This window comes from Pelophylax lessonae (genome assembly GCF_965119305.1).
Source record: "Pelophylax lessonae genome assembly, chromosome: 4".
NCBI lineage: Eukaryota > Metazoa > Chordata > Amphibia > Anura > Ranidae > Pelophylax > Pelophylax lessonae.
Window position 1 is genome coordinate 502,502,274 of NC_138771.1, and position 20,806 is coordinate 502,523,079.

Genomic DNA, 20,806 nt, shown 5'->3' on the forward strand with positions numbered 1-20,806 from the left:
AAATGCGAATAGGATTGTGAATAGTCAGGACTGATTAGATAGGATCAAGAATATGGTGAAACTGGAAATAAACAGACACAGCATACAGTCAGTATACAAACATTAACAAACCTATGCATTGAATATATAACTGACAGTTCTGAGCATACCAGCGATGCTACAAAGGGGGGTTCAGAAACCTTCCCACAGGAACCTCAGATTCTGTCTGCTCTTTCCTGAGGTAAATCTACACTGGCATTCTCCTCAGAGAAGGGAGGAACTAATCCAGCAATAGAGTATAGGAAGTATCATAAAGTGCTGTATAACAGTCTGTCACAGTGGCATCTTGTGGACAAGATTGGTAATACAAGTTCCAATAGAATTAATTATTTTCAAGCTGAAGACATGACACTCCCCGTCTGGTATCATCAGATACCACCATTTATTCTTCAGATGGTAACAACAAACTAGTTCAGGAACTGATCCGAAGAACAACTTCGTCTTTGTTTCTGTGGATCTTGACTTCCACTTTACATGGGAGTGATGTGATACACTCAAGTAAGCGATGTGGTGGTGACCAGGAACTATTAGAGGGTTACTCTCATCTGAATCTAGGTTGGCTTGTCTTAGACGACCACCTACCTTAAGTAGTCCATTTTGGTCAAGGAATGGGTCAAGTTTCCTCAGGGCACTGTCTCCAGGGATAGGTCTTCCGTTCAAGACAATCTCCCTAGCATAGGCTCCATGCTGTACAGTGCGGATGACAAGATCCTGAGACTGCTGTGGCTCTAATACTGAACCGATCCTTTGGTAATGGTACCATCCCTTGCGGTCACAGTTGTTTGAGTCACCTTTAAAGGAGCGAGCTATGTGAATAAGACAAGAAATAGCTCGAACAAGTGTCTTTCATTTTGAGAATCTGGTAAATCTGTCAGATTTAAGCTGACAATCTGAAGTTGTAGTATGGAATGTTGAGATCTCAGGACGGATGTCAGTATCTGAGTCTGGATCTACTAGTCCAATCGTGTCACTTTTAGGAAAGGTTTGTTCCGCATCGTACAAGAATGCAGGTCCTGTAAACCATGTTGTGTCTTTAAGGTTACATGCAGCAACGGCTCTTGTAGCATGGTCTGCAGGGTTGTAGTCAGTAGGTACATAGTGCCATTGTGTTGGAATGGTAGATCTCCTAATTCTCAACACTCTGTTGTTGACATAAACATAAAAACGTCTGGTCTCATTGTAGATGTAGCCTAGAACTACCTTGCTGTCTAGAGTTGAACATCCTTGAGGTCAATGTCCATCTCTGAGGCTATTAGCTGTGCTAGTTCAACAGCTAGTACTGCAGCACAAAGTTCTAGCCTAGGTATAGTATGCTCGGGGTGTGGATCAAGCTTTGCTTTGCCCATGATGAATCCTACGTGGCATCGTGCTGTAGTGTCAACAGTCCTTAAGTAGGCCACAGCAGCTATTGCCTTGACAGAAGCATCACAGAATATGCAAAGGTTTTGACTCTGTATCTCTGTAGAAGGTACAGGAGCATATGGGCGTGAAACATGGAGATCAGATAAGACTGATAGTCCCTCCACTCTACCCAAGAGTTCCTCTTATCGAGGGGTAGTGGGGCATCCCAATCGGATGTTTCACGAATCAAGTCTCTAAGTAAGGCTTTGCCTTGAATTGTAACAGGTGCCGTAAATCCTAATGGATCGTACAGGCTATTGATTGTAGACAAGACACCTCTGCGAGTGAAGGGTATTTCTTCTCCATTTACTTGGAAGGTAAAGGAATCGGATTTCAAGTCCCAAAGTACACCGAGGCTGCGTAGTACAGGTAAAGTCTGTACCCAGATCAAAGTCCTTTAGATCACTGGAATGGTCTTGAGCAGGGAAAGCTTCCATTACCTCTTTGCTGTTAGAAGCAATCTTGTAAAACCTGAGATTTGAACAAGCGAGCATTTCCTGTGCTCTTTTAAGAGGACGGATTGCAGACTCACTGGAAGCTAAGGATTTTAAACAGTCATCCTCAAAGTCTTTCTCTACGAATTCTTACATCTGAGCCAAACTCAAGTTCACCTTCTTGGGCGAAATGTCTGAGTCCATAGATGGCGACTGCAGGTGAAGGGCTATTGCCAAAGATGTGTACCCTCATGCGATACTCTGAGATATCTTTTGAAGGATCATTGTCTTGGAACCAAAGGAACCTTAGGAAGTTCCTGTCTTCCTCTCTGACCAAGAAACAATGGAACATCTGCTGGATGTCAGCTATGAAGGCAATAGAATCTTTGCGGAAGCGTAAGAGCACTCCCAGGAGTTTGTTGTTAAGGTCTGGGCCTGTCAAGAGGACATTGTTTAAGGAGATACCCTTGTATTTGGCACTAGAGTCAAACACTACTCTGATTTGACCTGGCTTTTTGGGATGGTACACTCCGAATATAGGGAGATACCAACACTCTTCAGAGTTTTTAGGGGTGGGAGCCACCTCGGCATGACCGTTCTCAAAGATCTTCCCCATGAAAGAATGTTCCCTCATCTCTGGCTTTCTTTGTAAATTTATGTCTAAGGGAAGCAAAACGTTGTAAAGCTTGTTCTTTGTTATTGGGCAAGCGTTGTCTCTGTGGTCTGAAGGGAAGAGGTGCAACCCAGCTGTTTGTGCTGTCTTTGACTAGACCTTGCTCCATTATTTCTAAGAAGAGTTTGTCTTCGATAGACATTGCCACACGATTGTCATCTTTAGTTCTCTGAAAGACTGTGCACCCTAAATGGTCTTGGTCACTGTCACAGGCAAAGTTGTCGCTAGTGGGGCTTGTGAAGGGACAAGATGAGTGGGTGGCGTAGACTGATTCCTTAACAAGGAAATGGTTGTGGCATGGCTGGAAAAGAGAGGGACGTCCATTCTCTAGGGTATTTGTGAGCATGCTGCTAACGGAGTTAGGTTTGTGCACGCTTCCTAGACAGACATGTCCTATGATGACCCATCCAAGGTCTAACTTCTGAGCATAAGGAGCATTATTGGGACCATAAATCTGAGCTCTTGATTTGTGGGCTTGTAAGATATCTCTCCCAAGGAGTAGGATGATCTGAGCCTGAGGATCAAGTTCTGGTATCAGATGTGCTATGCGTTTCAAGTGTGGGTGATGAGCAGCTACATCTGGTGTAGGAATTTCAGATCTCTGATCGGGGATCTGATTGCATTCAATAAGAGTTGGCAAAGACAAGCGAGATCGCCCGTCGATGGACTCGATTTGGTAGCCGGATGCTCTCCTACCAGCTGTCTCCACTATTCCTGCACAAGTTTTTAAGGAGTAGGGAATGCTGGGGCCTTTAATGCCGAACATGTTAAAGAAGGTTGAGCTGGCTAATGACTTGTTACTTTGGTCATCCAGGATTACATAAAGCTTAATCTTAAAGCAGGGTTTGGTGCCTCAAGCCAAGGGGGTGGGACTTTATGGGCTAGTCAGGTAGTAAACTTGTAGTAAAATTGTATAGTAATTTATTGAAAAATAAAATTCATACAGTAATCATCATTGTGCCAATGGGTTATAGACCCATGTGAGAGGTGAGAAAGAAAATAAAGTAATAAGTGACAGTGTGAAGGGTGACTTTGATATAGATCTCTGTCTGTAAGTGCTCAGCCAAGTGAGCTGTTTAGAGAGAGACTGTATATCTGAAGCTTCCGACGCGTTTCGGCCTGTATTGCCTTTATCAAGGAAGCAAAAGGGCCACCATCTCTGAAAGATATATGGTGGATATATATTAGAGATTCAATTCTTCAAGAATAATATTTATTTTAAGAGAAAATAAATGTACACCTACTTGTGACTAAAAGTTGGATCCCGGACCTTTCTGTTTGTTCACCCAAAGCTAATCACACAGGATTTGTTGTGGACTTGCTGTCTGTGGTGTAGAGAATATATGGTATTCAAAATAAGTTTGATTTGCGAGTAAAGGGGGTAAATTGCCACGACTTACATGAAAAGTATAGATGCTTTGGTTTATTGTGGTCAAAAGCCCTTCATGGATCACCTGAAATTTTTGTGAATCACATTGTCAGGAGTAGAAAATGATTTTTACGTGAGCTACTATATAGCAGGTAAATTCACTTACAATTGTGAGAGTAGTTAAGGTGTGCCAGCAGGGGGAGCCCCGGTTTTCTGTTTCGGTTTTCTCCCTGATGGATAATATGCACAAGTGAGCCTTAGATGAGGCATTTTTAGCACTTGAAAAATACATCCAGTAATGCATGAGTGTTGCATTAGTGGATGGGTAACTCACTGTTGGTAGTAGAGGAATGAAAGGAAGTATCCAGGGTGGCTCGTCCTAGGGCGTCCGTCAAGTTCCCTCGGTGGGAGGGAAGTGGCGCCCTATTGGAAATCCCCGGCTATTTATATCCCCTGACGCATGCGCATTGCGCATCGATGACGTCAATGCGTCTGCCCGTTTGCGGGTCGGCGCAACGGCATGGTGCGCGCGCATCCAGCCGGTGACGTGGGGAAAAAAAGACGATGTTCCGTAGCCGCCGACACAGAGATTGGATGGGGAAAGTTGCTCCCTGACCGGGCGCATTTCCAGTGGGTGCAAGCCGCTGGAATTTCCTCCATACTTCCCCCAGAGATAGAATTCTCTGGGGTTACCTGTGCCGGGTGGGTTTGGGAAAGAACAAAGGTTGGGTTACGGGATAAGAACTTGATTGTCACTGTATGTGAAACATATAAATAAATAGTGAATCTTTTCAAGATATTTTTTGCATTTTTGCATAATAACGTACATAATTGTAATAAGTGCATAACCAATGTAATAGAGTAATATATTGCAGCAATGTTAATTACAACAGGAGGGGCAGGGGGACCTAAACGGGGAGACGTTGTGGCTAGGGATGGGATGGTCCCTTCTGGAAATGCTAAACGGGGGGGGGAGGAGGGCAGGGGGGTTTTTGGTATGTAAAAAAGGACCGTTTTCATATATTTGCTTAATCAGTTTTGCCAGATGCAAAGCCCTCTAGGAAGGGGCGGTAACTTTCACTTTCGTTGAGTCCTGGTGGTCTAGTGGCGTTTAATTTCCTTATCCAATGCATCTCAATCTGTAGGAGGGACTAATTCCAGTCCCCTCCTCTGGCTGGGATGTGGATGCGATCTAGTACTGAAAAAGATACTTTTGGCATCTTGTGTTTGTGATGGTAGGCTACGTGATGGCCAAATGGAAGATGAAAATTACCAATACTCATACTTTGTACGTGTTTGTTGACTCTTAGTCCAAATTCTTGACGTGTTTTTCCAATGTAAAACGCACCACACTGGCAGTTCATAATATATACTACCCCCATGGTTTTGCAGTTAGCAAAATGACGGGGGGTGAAGTTTTCGCCATTAGGGAGAATGAGGTGAGTAGTTTTAGGTATTACTTTGCACTGGGCGCAGGACCCGCACGGAAAAGTGCCTCTGGTTTTGCATGGGTCTTTTCTTGTTTTCATTTCACTATGTATTAGTGTTTGTTGTATAGAACGGCTCTTTTTATAGGTGATGAGTGGGTGGTCGGGTACCAGATCTTTGAGTGTGGGGTCTTCTGTGAGGATAGACCAATTTTTCTGTAAAATATTTCTAATTTTGTTATGTTCATTGGAGAATCGCATGATAATTCGGGTTGGAGGAGGTTCTTTTTTTGTGTCCTGCCTTTTTTTGTATATGATCTCTTGTCTGTCTTGTTTGACACGATTTGAAGGCCTTTTTAAGGCATGTTTTGGAGTATCCTCTTTGTAATAGTCTGTTTCTGAGGGCGTTGGCTTCCATTTGGAACTTTGTGTGGTTGGTGCAAATCCTTTTAAGTCTTAAGAACTGACTATATGGTATCGATCTCTTTAGTGGTTCTGGGTGAAAGCTTTTAGCATGTAGTACCGTATTGCCGGCTGTTTCCTTTCGGAAAAGTGTTGTCAGATTACCAGATGGATCCTTGTAGATGTACGTATCTAAGAATGGTATTTGTGTTGAGCTGTATGTCATGGTGAAGTACATATTGAATGTATTTTGATTCATTTTATTGAGACATTCTTGTAATAGTTTTTCCGGTCCATTCCATATAAGTACGTCGTCAATGTACCTTTGCCATAACATTATATAGTTGGTATATTGTTGGGTGTCTTCTGATGTTAGAAAGTCTTCTTCCCATTCTCCCAGGTAGATGTTTGCATAGGTGGGTGCACAGCTGGTGCCCATAGCAACTCCGCATGATTGGACGTAATACGTACCGCAGTAAGAGAAAATGTTATGATGAAGTATGAATTTAAGCATTTGAATGATGAAAGTATTAAAGTTGGTATCATATCTGCTTTGTTGGAGTACTTTTTCAACTGTTTGTAGGCCTTTGCTGTGAGGGATGTTGTTATAAAGTGTTTCAACATCAATGGTAACAAGGATGGCGTCTGTTGGTATGGTGATGTTATCCAGGATTTGGAGGAGGTGTCCAGTGTCTTTGATGTACGAGGCCAATTTCATGACATGAGGCTTAAGATGGGCATCAATTACTTGGCTGACTTTTTCAGTGATGCAGCCGTTGCCGGAGATGATAGGTCGTCCAGGCGGATTTAGCGGGTCTTTGTGCACTTTGGGAAGAGCATAAAATGTTGGTACCCGTGGGTGTTTGGTTCGAATGAATTCCCAAAGGGTTTGTGTGATAATTTTGTTATTGTATGCTTTATTGACCAAGGTGTAAAATTCTTCATTAAAGCTGTGTACCATCAAAGGGGAGATTTGTTGGTAATATTTTTTGTTTTGTTATATGTTGAAACACATTTCCATGTATTTTTCGTTACTCATTATTACTACATTACCCCCTTTGTCAGAGGGTTTTATAGTGATGGAGTAATTTTCTTGTAGTTCTTTTAGAGCCTGTCTTTGTTGTGGTGTTAAATTGTTTGGATAGGTTGTTTTGTGTAGTTGTTCAATGTCTTTGGTAGTTTGTCGTACGAATAGTGCGATTGCGGGATTTGTGTTGAGTGGGGGAAATATGTGCGATTTTTTTTTTTTTTCTTAAATTTAGTATTTGTGGCTGAATCTATGTTGATTGCTTCTTCCTCCTCGCTGTCTGAGGATGAGTCCAGATTTTCTGTGTCATCTAACCCTCCTTCGTCCAAGAGTATATTAAGGTCTCTGATCGCTCGGTATTCGGCGGCTGTGAGTGGTGTGGGTGTGGGTTCTATCACAGGTTTTTTGCTGTACGATACTTTCAAGAGAAGGTTGCGGGCGAACAAATTAAGGTCTTTAATGGCTTCAAATTGGTCCATGCCTTGGTTTGGGCAAAATGAGAGACCCAAAGAGTACTTCCTTTTGTGCTGCTGTAAGTGTGTATGGAGAGAGATTAATAACATTTAATCCTTCTTGTTCTCCGATCTGCTTTCCGTTGTGTCTTGGTTCATTTGGGTTTTGGTTTTGGGGGGTTTCCCTAAAAAAACCCCTTTGACCTTGGATCTGGTAAATATTTCGTGAGGTTTGAGAGTTTTGGTTGATGTAGTAGTATCTATTTCGGTATCAGAGGCGTATGCTTCTCCTTGGTCGTGCGACTTGGTCCACTCGCGTTCTTCCGGGTTTCTGGCAGCATTTTGGGTTTTGTTTTTCTGAGAGTAACTTCTGTCTCTGCTTCTGTGGGTTTCCGTGCCGGAGTTGTAGGAGGAAGAATCGGAAGATTGTTGATAGTAAGGATTTCTTGCTGTACGGTTCCTGTTGCGATTGGGTCTGGTTTGATTTGCCCATTTGTATGCGCGGCCTTGTGTAAAGGCGTTTTTGTCGCGCCAGTACTTTTTTCTTTTTTAACGAGGATTTCTTTACTGTACTCTTCAAGATGATCCTTTAACTGTTTCTCTTGTATACTGTACAGTGCGGCTGTTTTTAAAGGGGCAAGTTGATCATAGATTTTTTTGATCTCACTTTCTAGGTTTTTACTTTGTTTGAGATATTCCGCTTGCAGAAGTAGCATTAGATTTTTGGAGCATTGGTTGAGTATTTTCTTCCCATTCTTGTTTTAGCTGGATTGTAATGTTTTCAAGTGTGGGAAATATTTGAACCCTTAAGCCGACCGGATTGATGTTCTCCTTGATATATCTGTCGAAGGTGCGTACGTGCCAGTGTAGAGATGCTTTTCTTTCTAATTGCCTTTTTAAGGTGGTAAAAAGTGCAGTAATATCTGAATCTGATTGTTTTTTCCTTAAAATTGGATTGAATGTTCAGCATGAGGGAGTCCCATTCGGTACCCACAAGGTCCCCCATTGTGTCCTCCTTTGCTCCTGGAGGTGCTTCCAGCTTGAATGTAAAATGGTTGCTGGAAAATGGGAATATTAAACCCTGCAAGGGTGCCAAAGTACCCTGCAAAGTATGCCAAAAGTATCTTTAAGGAAAAAGAACAATTAGATTCAGATATTACTGCACTTTTTACCACCTTAAAAAGGCAATTAGAAAGAAAAGCATCTCTACACTGGCACGTACGCACCTTCGACAGATATATCAAGGAGAACATCAATCCGGTCGGCTTAAGGGTTCAAATATTTCCCACACTTGAAAACATTACAATCCAGCTAAAACAAGAATGGGAAGAAATACTCAACCAATGCTCCAAAAATCTAATGCTACTTCTGCAAGCGGAATATCTCAAACAAAGTAAAAACCTAGAAAGTGAGATCAAAAAAATCTATGATCAACTTGCCCCTTTAAAAACAGCCGCACTGTACAGTATACAAGAGAAACAGTTAAAGGATCATCTTGAAGAGTACAGTAAAGAAATCCTCGTTAAAAAAGAAAAAAAGTACTGGCGCGACAAACGCCTTTACACAAGGCCGCGCATACAAATGGGCAAATCAAACCAGACCCAATCGCAACAGGAACCGTACAGCAAGAAATCCTTACTATCAACAATCTTCCGATTCTTCCTCATACAACTCTGGCACGGAAACCCACAGAAGCAGAGACCGAAGTTACTCTCAGAAAAACAAAACCCAAAATGCTGCCAGAAACCCGGAAGAACGCGAGTGGACCAAGTCGCACGACCAAGGAGAAGCATACGCCTCTGATACCGAAATAATAGATACTACTACATCAACCAAAACTCTCAAACCTCACGAAATATTTACCAGATCCAAGGTCAAAGGGGTTTTTTTTAGGGAAACCCCCCAAAACCCAAATGAACCAAGACACAACGGAAAGCAGATCGGAGAACAAGAAGGATTAAATGTTGTTAATCTCTCTCCATACACACTTACAGCAGCACAAAAGGAAGTACTCTCTTTGGGTCTCTCATTTTGCCCAAACCAAGGCATGGACCAATTTGAAGCCATTAAAGACCTTAATTTGTTCGCCCGCAACCTTCTCTTGAAAGTATCGTACAGCAAAAAACCTGTGATAGAACCCACACCACTCACAGCCGCCGAATACCGAGCGATCAGAGACCTTAATATACTCTTGGACGAAGGAGGGTTAGATGACACAGAAAACCTGGACTCATCCTCAGACAGCGAGGAGGAAGAAGCAATCAACATAGATTCAGCCACAAATACTAAATTTAAGAAAAAATCGCACATCTTTCCCCCACTCAACACAAATCCCGCAATAGCACTATTCGTACGACAAACTACCAAAGACATTGAACAACTACACAAAACAACCTATCCAAACAATTTAACACCACAACAAAGACAGGCTCTAAAAGAACTACAAGAAAATGACTCCATCACTATAAAACCCTCTGACAAAGGGGGTAATGTAGTAATAATGAGTAACGAAAAATACATGGAAATGTGTTTCAACATATTACAAAACAAAAAATATTACCAACAAATCTCCCCTTTGATGGTACACAGCTTTAATGAAGAATTTTACACCTTGGTCGATAAAGCATACAATAACAAAATTATCACACAAACCCTTTGGGAATTCATTCGAACCAAACACCCACGGGTACCAACATTTTATGCTCTTCCCAAAGTGCACAAAGACCCGCTAAATCCGCCTGGACGACCTATCATCTCCGGCAACGGCTGCATCACTGAAAAAGTCAGCCAAGTAATTGATGCCCATCTTAAGCCTCATGTCATGAAATTGGCCTCGTACATCAAAGACACTGGACACCTCCTCCAAATCCTGGATAACATCACCATACCAACAGACGCCATCCTTGTTACCATTGATGTTGAAACACTTTATAACAACATCCCTCACAGCAAAGGCCTACAAACAGTTGAAAAAGTACTCAGACAACAAAGCAGATATGATACCAACTTTAATACTTTCATCATTCAAATGCTTAAATTCATACTTCATCATAACATTTTCTCTTTCTGCGGTACGTATTACGTCCAATCATGCGGAGTTGCTATGGGCAACAGCTGTGCACCCACCTATGCAAACATCTACCTGGGAGAATGGGAAGAAGACTTTCTAACATCAGAAGACACCCAACAATATACCAACTATATAATGTTATGGCAAAGGTACATTGACGACGTACTTCTTATATGGAATGGACCGGAAAAACTATTACAAGATGTAATAGTACATGTCTCAATAAAATGAATCAAAATACATTCAATATGTACTTCACCATGACATACAGCTCAACACAAATACCATTCTTAGATACGTACATCTACAAGGATCCATCTGGTAATCTAATGACAACACTTTTCCGAAAGGAAACAGCCGGCAATACGGTACTACATGCTAAAAGCTTTCACCCAGAACCACTAAAGAGATCGATACCATATAGTCAGTTCTTAAGACTTAAAAGGATTTGCACCAACCACACAAAGTTCCAAATGGAAGCCAACGCCCTCAGAAACAGACTATTACAAAGAGGATACTCCAAAACATGCCTAAAGGCCCGTACACACACGCAGATCGTCGTCATACAAACGTCGGCGGACGAAAGATCTGCCGATTGTATGCATGTTAGTATGGTGCCTCCGACAGATGTCTGCACACAATCTGCGGACGAGTCTTTCTTGCAAACATGAAAATTTTTGTCTGCAGACACCAGAACGGACAATTGTTTGCCTGCCAGTACAGAAATCAGCCGACAGACCGCAGATTTGCAAGACTGGGCATGCTCAGAAAATAAAAAACACAGGGAAAGTTAACCATTACATGACATCACTTCTGCAGTCAGCTGAAGTCTGCGGACAAAATTCTTGTGCTGTCCTTGTGCTGTCTTTGCACTTTTCAACAGACACCGACATCCCGGGGAGAAAAGACGAACATTTGTATGACGACGATCTGCGTGTGTGTACGGGGCTTTAAAAAGGCCTTCAATCGTGTCAACCAACAAGACAGACGAGATCATATACAAAAAAAGGCAGGACACAAAAAAGAACCTCCTCCAACCCGAATTATCATGCGATTCTCCAATGAACATAACAAAATTAGAAATATTTTACAGAAAAATTGGTCTATCCTCACAGAAGACCCCACACTCAAAGATCTGGTACCCGACCACCCACTCATCACCTATAAAAAGAGCCGTTCTATACAACAAACACTAATACATAGTGAAATGAAAACAAGAAAAGACCCATGCAAAACCAGAGGCACTTTTCCGTGCGGGTCCTGCGCCCAGTGCAAAGTAATACCTAAAACTACTCACCTCATTCTCCCTAATGGCGAAAACTTCACCCCCCGTCATTTTGCTAACTGCAAAACCATGGGGGTAGTATATATTAACTGCCAGTGTGGTGCGTTTTACATTGGAAAAACACGTCAAGAATTTGGACTAAGAGTCAACAAACACGTACAAAGTATGAGTATTGGTAATTTTCATCTTCCATTAGGCCGTCACGTAGCCTACCATCACAAACACAAGATGCCAAAAGTATCTTTTTCAGTACTAGATCGCATCCACATCCCAGCCAGAGGAGGGGACTGGAATAAGTCCCTCCTACAGATTGAGATGCGTTGGATAGGGAAATTAAACGCCACTAGACCACCAGGACTCAATGAAAGTGAAAGTTACCGCCCCTTCCTAGAGGGCTTTGCATCTGGCAAAACTGATTAAGCAAAAAAATATATGAAAACGGTCCTCTCTTTTACATACCAAAAACCCCCCTGCCCTCTCCCCCCCCCCCCCCCTGTTTAGCATTTCCAGAAGGGACCATCCCATCCTTACCCACAACGTCTCCCCGTTTAGGTCCCCCTGCCCCTCCTGTTGTAATTAACATTGCTGCAATATATTACTCTATTACATTGGTTATGCACTTATTACAATTATGTACATGTTGTTTTTTGCATTTTTGCATAATATCTTGAAAAGATTCACTATTTATGTTTCACATACAGTGACAATCAAGTTCTTATCCCGTAACCCAACCTTTGTTCTTTCCCAAACCCACCCGGCACAGGTAACCCCAGAGAATTCTATCTCTGGGGGAAGTATGGAGGAAATTCCAGCGGCTTGCACCCACTGAAAATGCGCCCGGTCAGGGAGCAACTTTCCCCATCCAATCTCTGTGTCGGCGGCTACGGAACATCGTCTTTTTTTTTTTCCCCACGTCACCGGCTGAATGCGCGCGCACCATCCTGGCACGCACCACGCCGTTGCGCCGACCCGCAACCGGGCAGACGCATTGACGTAATCGATGCGCAATGCGCATGCGTCAGGGGATATAAATAGCCGGGGATTTCCAATAGGGCGCCACTTCCCTCCCACCGAGGGAACGTGACGGACGCCCTAGGACGAGCCACCCTGGATACTTCCTTTCATTCCTCTACTACCAACAGTGAGTTACCCATCCACTAATGCAACACTCATGCATTACTGGATGTATTTTTCAAGTGCTAAAAATGCCTCATCTAAGGCTCACTTGTGCATATTATCCATCAGGGAGAAAACCGAAACAGAAAACCGGGGCTCCCCCTGCTGGCACACCTTAACTACTCGCACAATTGTAAGTGAATTTACCTGCTATATAGTAGCTCACGTAAAAATCATTTTCTACTCCTGACAATGTGATTCACAAAAATTTCAGGTGATCCATGAAGGGCTTTTGACCACAATAAACCAAAGCATCTATACTTTTCATGTAAGTCGTGGCAATTTACCCCCTTCTTTACTCGCAAATCAAACTTATTTTGAATACCATATATTCTCTACACCACAGACAGCAAGTCCACAACAAATCCTGTGTGATTAGCTTTGGGTGAACAAACGGAAAGGTCCGGGATCCAACTTTTAGTCACAAGTATGTGTACATTTATTTTCTCTTAAAATAAATATTATTCTTGAAGAATTGAATCTCTAATATATATCCACCATATATCTTTCAGAGATGGTGGCCCTTTCGCTTCCTTGATAAAGGCAATACAGGCCGAAACGCGTCAGAAGCTTCAGATATACAGTCTCTCTCTACAGCTCACTTGGCTGAGCACTTACAGAGATCTATATCAAAGTCACCCTTCACACTGTCACTTATTACTTTATTTTCTTTCTCACCTCTCACATGGGTCTATAACCCATTGGCACAATTATGATGATTACTGTATGAATTTTATTATTTTTCAATAAATTACTATACAATTTTACTATAAGTTTACTACCTGACTAGCCCATAAAGGCCCACCCCCTTGGCTTGAGGCACCAAACCCTGCTTTAAGATTAACAATTGGGATGTTGGCTACACTTACCACTTAGGCATCAAGGATCAATCCTCAATTTAACATAAAGCTTAATAGCTTTGTCTTTTTGGCCTGCTGGGTAGACTCTGACAAGGCAGATTTTGGAGCAGGACCTACCACCTATGGCTCCTTTGCAGATCTCTGTACATTGTGAAGTGACCTCTGGTGTAGTTGTGGTGGTTTGCTCCTCCTCCCCGCCGTGCTCACTAGTGCTGAGGGTGTGTTGTAAAGTCCATGGAGCTGGCCCAGGATGTAACCCTGTGTTGTGATCTGAGCTGTCACATTCTGTGCATTTTAAACTGACCTTACAGTCCTTGGCGAGATGAGATGTTGAAGAGCAGCACCTGTAGCAGATGTGGTTCTCCTTGAGGAAAGCTTTGCGGTCCTGCAGGGTTTTCTCTCTGAAGGCTCTGCATTTTAGGAGAGGATGTGGTTTCCGATGCAAGGGACACTGCTTACCAGGATCGTTGACCTTTGTCTCTGAGTTAGAGAAGTTGGAAGACCTGTGAAAGGAACCTGGAGGAGACACGTTAGTTTTGTGTACTGCTACTGGAGGTTTGCGAGGGTCAAGTCCCACAGGAGCAGCACAGAACAGCGTAAAATCAAAACTTGGATCATTTCTTGTTTTAGCTTGCTGGCACACAAAGTCCACAAAAACAGAAAAAGGGGGGAATGGAACATCATGCTGTCTTTTTTATATTGGGATCCGTGTGTAATCCACTGCTCTTGCAAGTTATATGGTAACTTTTGCACAATGGGGTTGACACCTCTGGCTGTGTCAAGGAATGCAAGTCCTTGTAAGTCTCCCTCGGATTTAGCTACTTGAAGTTCCATTATCAAGTCGCTTAACTCTCTAAGTTTATGGTAGGCTTTGCTAGGTATTCTGGGAAAGTTATCAAGTCTTTTAAATAATGCATTTTCTACTACTTCTGCTGAACCATAACACTCATCAAGTCTGTCCCAGATTGTTCTAAGACCAGTGTCTGGGTAGATTATATTTATTGTCCTGATTTGCCTAGCGTGTTCGGCAGACTCGTTTCCAAGCCATTTGATCAGGAGATCTATCTCTTCGCTGCAAGATAGCCCTAAGTCTCTGATAGTGTTTTGAAAGGATGACCGCCAAGCTCTGTAGTTTTCAGGGCGGTCATTAAACTTTTCAAGTCCTTTGGTGACTCGTGCAAAGAACCTTGCAAAGTCTATGGTGGCTTGGTTAGCCTGTTGTGTGTTGTCATGGTAAGATGGCTGTGTGTAGTCATACCTTTTGCTGGCACCAAGCTGTCCTCTGATGTACCGTTCTGGTTTGGGCGTTGGTTCTGGAGGGCGATTAGAAGGTCATTCTATTATCTCACTTATGGGGAGTTTGTCATAGGAGACATCACTTTGCACAGATTTCTCCCGTTTGCAGGCTTGAGGCTTGTCGATGACTTGCGGCGGTACCGTGGAGTGTCTTTGGCTTGTCTCTTTGACATCATCTTTGACACTGCTTGTTTTAAAGTGTTGATTGATGTAATCTGAAGTTTGTTGTAGAGAACTTGAAGTTTCAGTTGCTGGATCGAGAATATTGCTGCGTCTGCTGCGTTCACTTCTCGGGTATACAGCTAATTCTAAGGCGTCTGCTTCAGCTATGGCTGCTGCAACTTCCTTCTCTACGGCGAGTTTCTCTAGGGCTACTTCTAGGAGGGCCTCCTCTGCCTCTTTCTGCGTTTTTATGAGGGCTTCCTCTGCCTTTGCTTTTAGGAGGGCTTCCTCTGCCTTTGCTTTTAGGAGGGCTTCCTCTGCCTTTGCTTTTAGGAGGGCTTCCTCTGCCTTTGCTTTTAGGAGGGCTTCCTCTGCCTTTGCTTTTAGGAGGGCTTCCTCTGCCTTTGCTTTTAGGAGGGCTTCCTCTGCCTTTGCTTTTAGGAGGGCTTCTTCTGCCTTTGCTTTTAGGAGGGCTTCCTCTGTCTTTGCTTTTAGGAGGGCTTCCTCTGTCTTTGCTTTTAGGAGGGCTTCCTCTGTCTTTGCTTTTAGGAGGGCTTCCTCTGTCTTTGCTTTTAGGAGGGCTTCCTCTGTCTTTGCTTTTAGGAGGGCTTCCTCTGTCTTTGCTTTTAGGAGGGCTTCCTCTGTCTTTGCTTTTAGGAGGGCTTCCTCTGTCTTTTTTTTATCCTCACTTTCTCCTGTTTAATCTGCATTTCTTGCTCAGCGAAGGCTGCTCGCGCCTTGGCGGCTTCAGCTTTCGCACATGCTATGGCGAGTGCACTGCTTGAGGAAGATCTAGAGGAGCTGGAAACTCGGGACCTTGTCTTGAGTGAGGATGACTGGCTGTGTGACATGATGCTTGCAGGAATGCTTGACTGGGTAGAGACTGCTGTATTGCATATGCAGATGACTGCGCTGGCAGAGTAGCAGGCCTCTGTATAGTCTGTCCTAAATCCCACTTGCTGGATAGCCGCTGTTTCACTGTTCTGTTCTCACTACACGTATGCCCCAGGCGTATGCAGCTCAACATACAGCTAAACCTTTAATCCTGCAATAACCAGTCCTTTTGTAACTTAACCACTTAAGCCCCGGAGGATTTGGCTGCTAAATGACCAGGGGGTATTTTGCGATTTTTGCGTGACTTTAACGGACAATTGCGCGGTCGTGCGACGCTGTACCTAAACGAATTTGGCGTCCTTTTTTTCCCACAAACAGAGCTTTCTTTTGGCGGTATTTGATCACCTGTGCGATTTTTTTTTTTTTTTTTTTTTTTTTTTTTTTTTTTTTTTTTTTTTTTTTTTTTTTTTTTTTTTTTTGATCACGCGCTATAAACAAAAAAAGAGCGTCAATTTTGCAAAAATAGCAATATTTTTCCCTTTTTTTATATGAAATTCCCCCCAAAAAAAATGTAAAAATCAAAATTAACATTTTCGGCCAATTTGTTTTATGCTACCTATGTTTGGTAAAAAAAATCGCAAAAAGCGTATTTCGATTGGTTTGCGCAAAAGTTATTGCGTTTACTGACTAAGGGAAAGATTTTTGTCATTTTTGTTTTTTTTTTAACGCGTAATGGCGGCGATCTGCGATTTTTTTTTTTTTTTTTTGCGGTATTGCGACATTGCGGCGGACAGATCGGACCCTTGACTGACATTTTTGACACTTTTGGGGTTACCAGTGACATTTCTACAGTAATCAGTGCTATATATATATGCACTGTTACTGTAAAAATACACTGGTAGTGAAGGGGTTAACTTTATTTGAGAGGGAGGGGCTGTGTCCCTAGGGGCGTGATTCTAACTGTGATTGGCTGTGGCTTCAGCTGTATGCAGAGTGATCAACGGATCTACATAGTAGATCCATATGATCAGCTCTCATAGAGGGGAGAATGACAGGCAGCTTGTTTACACAAGCTGCCTGACTTTCTCCCTCTCCCCCGCCGATCGCAGAGTGGCCGGCGGACATCAGGTCCGCCGGTCACACGCGCGGGGGGTCCGTGACCACGCCTCCGGCGGCGCGCGCTCGCTCCCTAGACCCTCACAAGCTAGTGACGTAGCCCTACGTCACTTTGCCTGTGAGGGGCTGACCGCCGACGTAGATCGGCGTGCGGCGGTCGGCAAGTGGTTAAGGCTTTATTCCAGAGAGAGAATAGTGGTCACAGGTTACAAGTTAGAATGGAAATGCGAATAGGATTGTGAATAGTCAGGACTGATTAGATAGTCTCAAGAATATGGTGAAACTGGAAATAAACAAAGCATACAGTCAGTATACAAACATTAACAAACATATGCATTGAATATATAACTGACAGTTCTGAGCATACCAGCGATGCTACAAAGGGGGGTTCAGAAATCTTCCCACAGGAACCTCAGATTCTGTCTGCTCTTTCCTGAGGTAAATCTACACTGCCATTCTCCTCAGAGAAGGGAGGAACTAATCCAGCAATAGAGTACAGGAAGTATCATAAAGTGCTGTATAACAGTCTGTCACAGTGGCATCTTGTGGACAAGATTGGTAATACAAGTTCCAATAGAATTAATTATTTTCAAGCTGAAGGCATGACACCTTTTGTGTACATAGTCTTAGATCTTAGAGTTCAGCTCGTAAAAAAAAAAAAAAAAAAAAAAAAAAAAAAAAAAAAAAACCTAAAGTGTTGCATTTTAGTTTTCCTTTAACGTAGTTTTACAAAAGTTCTTGGAAACCTAGAAAATAAAATGGTTGTTGTAATTTTTTTATCATGCTAGATTTGTGCAGCCATATCAAATGCAAATTTTGAGGAAATTTAGTTTAGTGCATAGACAATGGCCTAGCGAATATAAAAGATGTGCCAAGTAAATTGATACCAAACATGTTAAGATTTTACACTCCCTGTGAAATGGGAAACTATGCTGCTAAAAAATTTCCACAGGAGATGCTTTAACTTTAAACTGATAACCTGTAAAGACTTTTAAACATGAGCTCTAGCACTAGAATGACTGCTCACTCTGCACCACATGTCAGGTTTACATATGAATGAAGGACCTTCATCTGTGCATGAGCACATGGGGGTACTTTTTGTGTTTATTTACTTTTTTATTTGGCTCAAATTTATTGCTATCACAAGAGATGAACATCCCTTGGGATAGCTTTGGCAGTAACAGGTACTTTTGTGAGATTTTCCATCCAAGGCAATCAAAGCCCAATAGCTTCCTGTTAACAGAGGCTTGTTCAAGACTGCTAAAATAGGTTGATGAAATCTTACTGCCTGAACTAAAGTTTAGGCTAAAAGGGTCCTTTCTAAGGAATGCCTTACTCAAGTCTAAGTAGTTAGCAATGAACTGGACACCCAAGGCTTCTATGTAATTACAAAGGGAGTTCTGTTTTTTTGGCCCTAGAAATTAACTTCTGCTTGTCCAATTTACAGCTCTCTTCATCGCCAGTTTCAGAAGAGCTGGAGAGTGATGCGGCCTGTCCTGTTACACCTGAACCAGATGACCTTCCTTCTGACCATCCATCTACCGTCAGGTCTCCTGTAAATGTACATGTCATTTCTGGGTGTAGTGTCCAGTGCTAGCATAAGGAGGGATTCACAAGGCAAACTCCAGGGACTGGCCTTTAAAGATCTATCACCAGTAGAAATGTGATAGAGGTGAGGGTGGAGAGGAGTGAAGAGTAAGTGAAACAGAAAAGCAGACTCTCAAAGCACAGGGGAGGAAAGGAGATGCGTGCAGAGTACTGGCTAGAACAGATGTCTGTCCTTAATCCCATTAAATGGGGTTTTGGTGCAATATGCTTTGGCGCTGTCCCCAATCTGGTTTAGAGGGAGTGTACAAACTATAGAATTGAGCTACCAGGGATATGCAAGTAAAAATGGGTTGAGAACCACTGGTCTAGACACATTGGCCAGCACACCATGGATTTTGCAAAAGCAGTCCAAAAGCTTTATTGCAAAAAGATCACATTAGAAACCGTGCTAGCTCATAAAGGCTTTTGGCCTGCTTTTTCAAGATCTATGGTGTGCTGGCGAATGCATTTACCTGTGATGGATCCATTGTCTAGCTGGTGATCACTTTAGCACCCAATATATGTGTGCGATGGGAAAAACTTTACTCCACTGGTCTAGCCAACTGAACATTGTAGGGTACGATGCAAGATCACACATTTGCTAATGCCCGTAAACTGGGACTTGAATCTGTATTTCTTGTATCTGCTTTCTCTTGACACAGGGGGTGTGAACAGTGTAGTTGGGACACTTGGGGCCCCACATATTGCCCTTTTGGTCTGGGGGTGTCATACCCGCATAATGAAGGGTAGAGTTGTGGGTAGGAGGTGTTCTTGGCTAGCAGCATCTAGTGGAATGTCTTCTGATAGCTTCCAGTTTCTCCAGTTCATGAGTTGGAAGAGATCTCTTCAGAGCACATCTATGTGACCAGCCCTCGTCTAACCGATCCGCCACTGGAAAGGAACCTGGTGAGTCTGGGCACTTTGCTGGATTTTTTCTTTGTCATTAAGGAGTCAGTATGAGTGCAACAGATTTGGGTGTGGTGCGCTGCTTTTAAAAAATCCCTGTGCTACATGGCCAAAAGTTTTTATAGTGCCCTCCCAAGTAAAGTGGGTTCCAGTGAAGGGTATTGATTGCGTGCTTCTGACTTTGTGGCAATGGTTTAGTGAAGGGCCTTTCATATTCAGCAAGACTTTGCCCCGCCCTCTGCATAAAGCCAGCTCTATAAAGGCATGGTTTTGAAGCAAAGATCTTAAATTCCTTGCACAGAGCCCTGACATCAGCCCTATAGAAGTACTTTCAGGTGAATTGGAAGCTAGTACTTGACCTCATGCGTGCTTTTTGCTGAATGGGTACAAATTCCCACACCTTTAAAAGCTTGTGGAAGATCTTCCCAGATCAGTGGAGTCTGTTGTAGCCACAAAGCAATTGGGGGGGGGGGGGGGAGGGGTTACATCTACTCCATATTGTCTATGGTTGTGGATTGAGATGCCCTTCACTGATCCAGAGTCATAAATGGCTTGATTAGTGGTTGGAACTTTAACCTTGCTGTGTTGGTGACCTGGGCCCTTTGCAAAATATTTTTTTGGGCTTCCCCCAAAAGCACAAATATTTGGCTATATAGAATACTTTAGATTCCATTCAGGGGGGTATAGTTGGATAGCTTAGTTACATATGCATGCATCATTAGTAGATGAAAACTATACTAAAACACACTATTGGAGACATGGTCCACAGATTGTTAAACTGCAGAGTATTATAGACAACTGTACTTGGATGTTATTATTTCCTTGGTGTAGACTCCAGTCAATCTGCCAAGCAGTCGGATCCAATCTCCGAAGACTCCAACCAACGTGTCAATCTTGCAGCTGCAACAGGAGGAAACTGCCTTATCCAGGAGCCCACCAGTGTCTGCTCACACATCCCCATTCCAGAGCATGCCGGCTGTAAGTTCAAGGGTAATAGCAGTTAATATGGAATCCCAAAAGGGACTTTTGTCTTGGAAGATGCAGGAACCCAAATGCAAATCCTAACATTTTTATTTAATTTTAGATGGGGTAGGGGGATGATTAAAAGCCCTGTAGGGGTATCTTAAATCTGCCCCACTGACCTTTCCCCTCACTTGCCCTGTGTGCACAACAAGATATTTCTAAAGTGAGGATTATCCCCCTCCTAGGCAATCGCTACTGGATTAGGTTATGAAAAATGACCCTCTTCATATTCTGGTGATCTACTAAAAGTTGTCTTTGGGTACTGTG

At 42.9% G+C, this 20,806-nt stretch overlaps 1 protein-coding gene across 1 annotated transcript in view; it reads left to right on the forward strand.

The window, feature by feature from the left end:
• The window catches only part of CAPRIN2 (caprin family member 2), a gene marked incomplete at its 3' end in the record, with an annotated part of 157,324 nt that overhangs the window by 107,038 nt on the left and 29,480 nt on the right, over window positions 1-20,806 (forward strand). Inside the window, exons 15-16 of the mRNA XM_082255938.1 lie at window positions 18,471-18,584; window positions 19,418-19,516. Of these exons, the coding sequence (XP_082112064.1) occupies window positions 18,471-18,584; window positions 19,418-19,516 (213 nt within the window). The remainder of the gene's footprint in view (window positions 1-18,470; window positions 18,585-19,417; window positions 19,517-20,806) is intronic.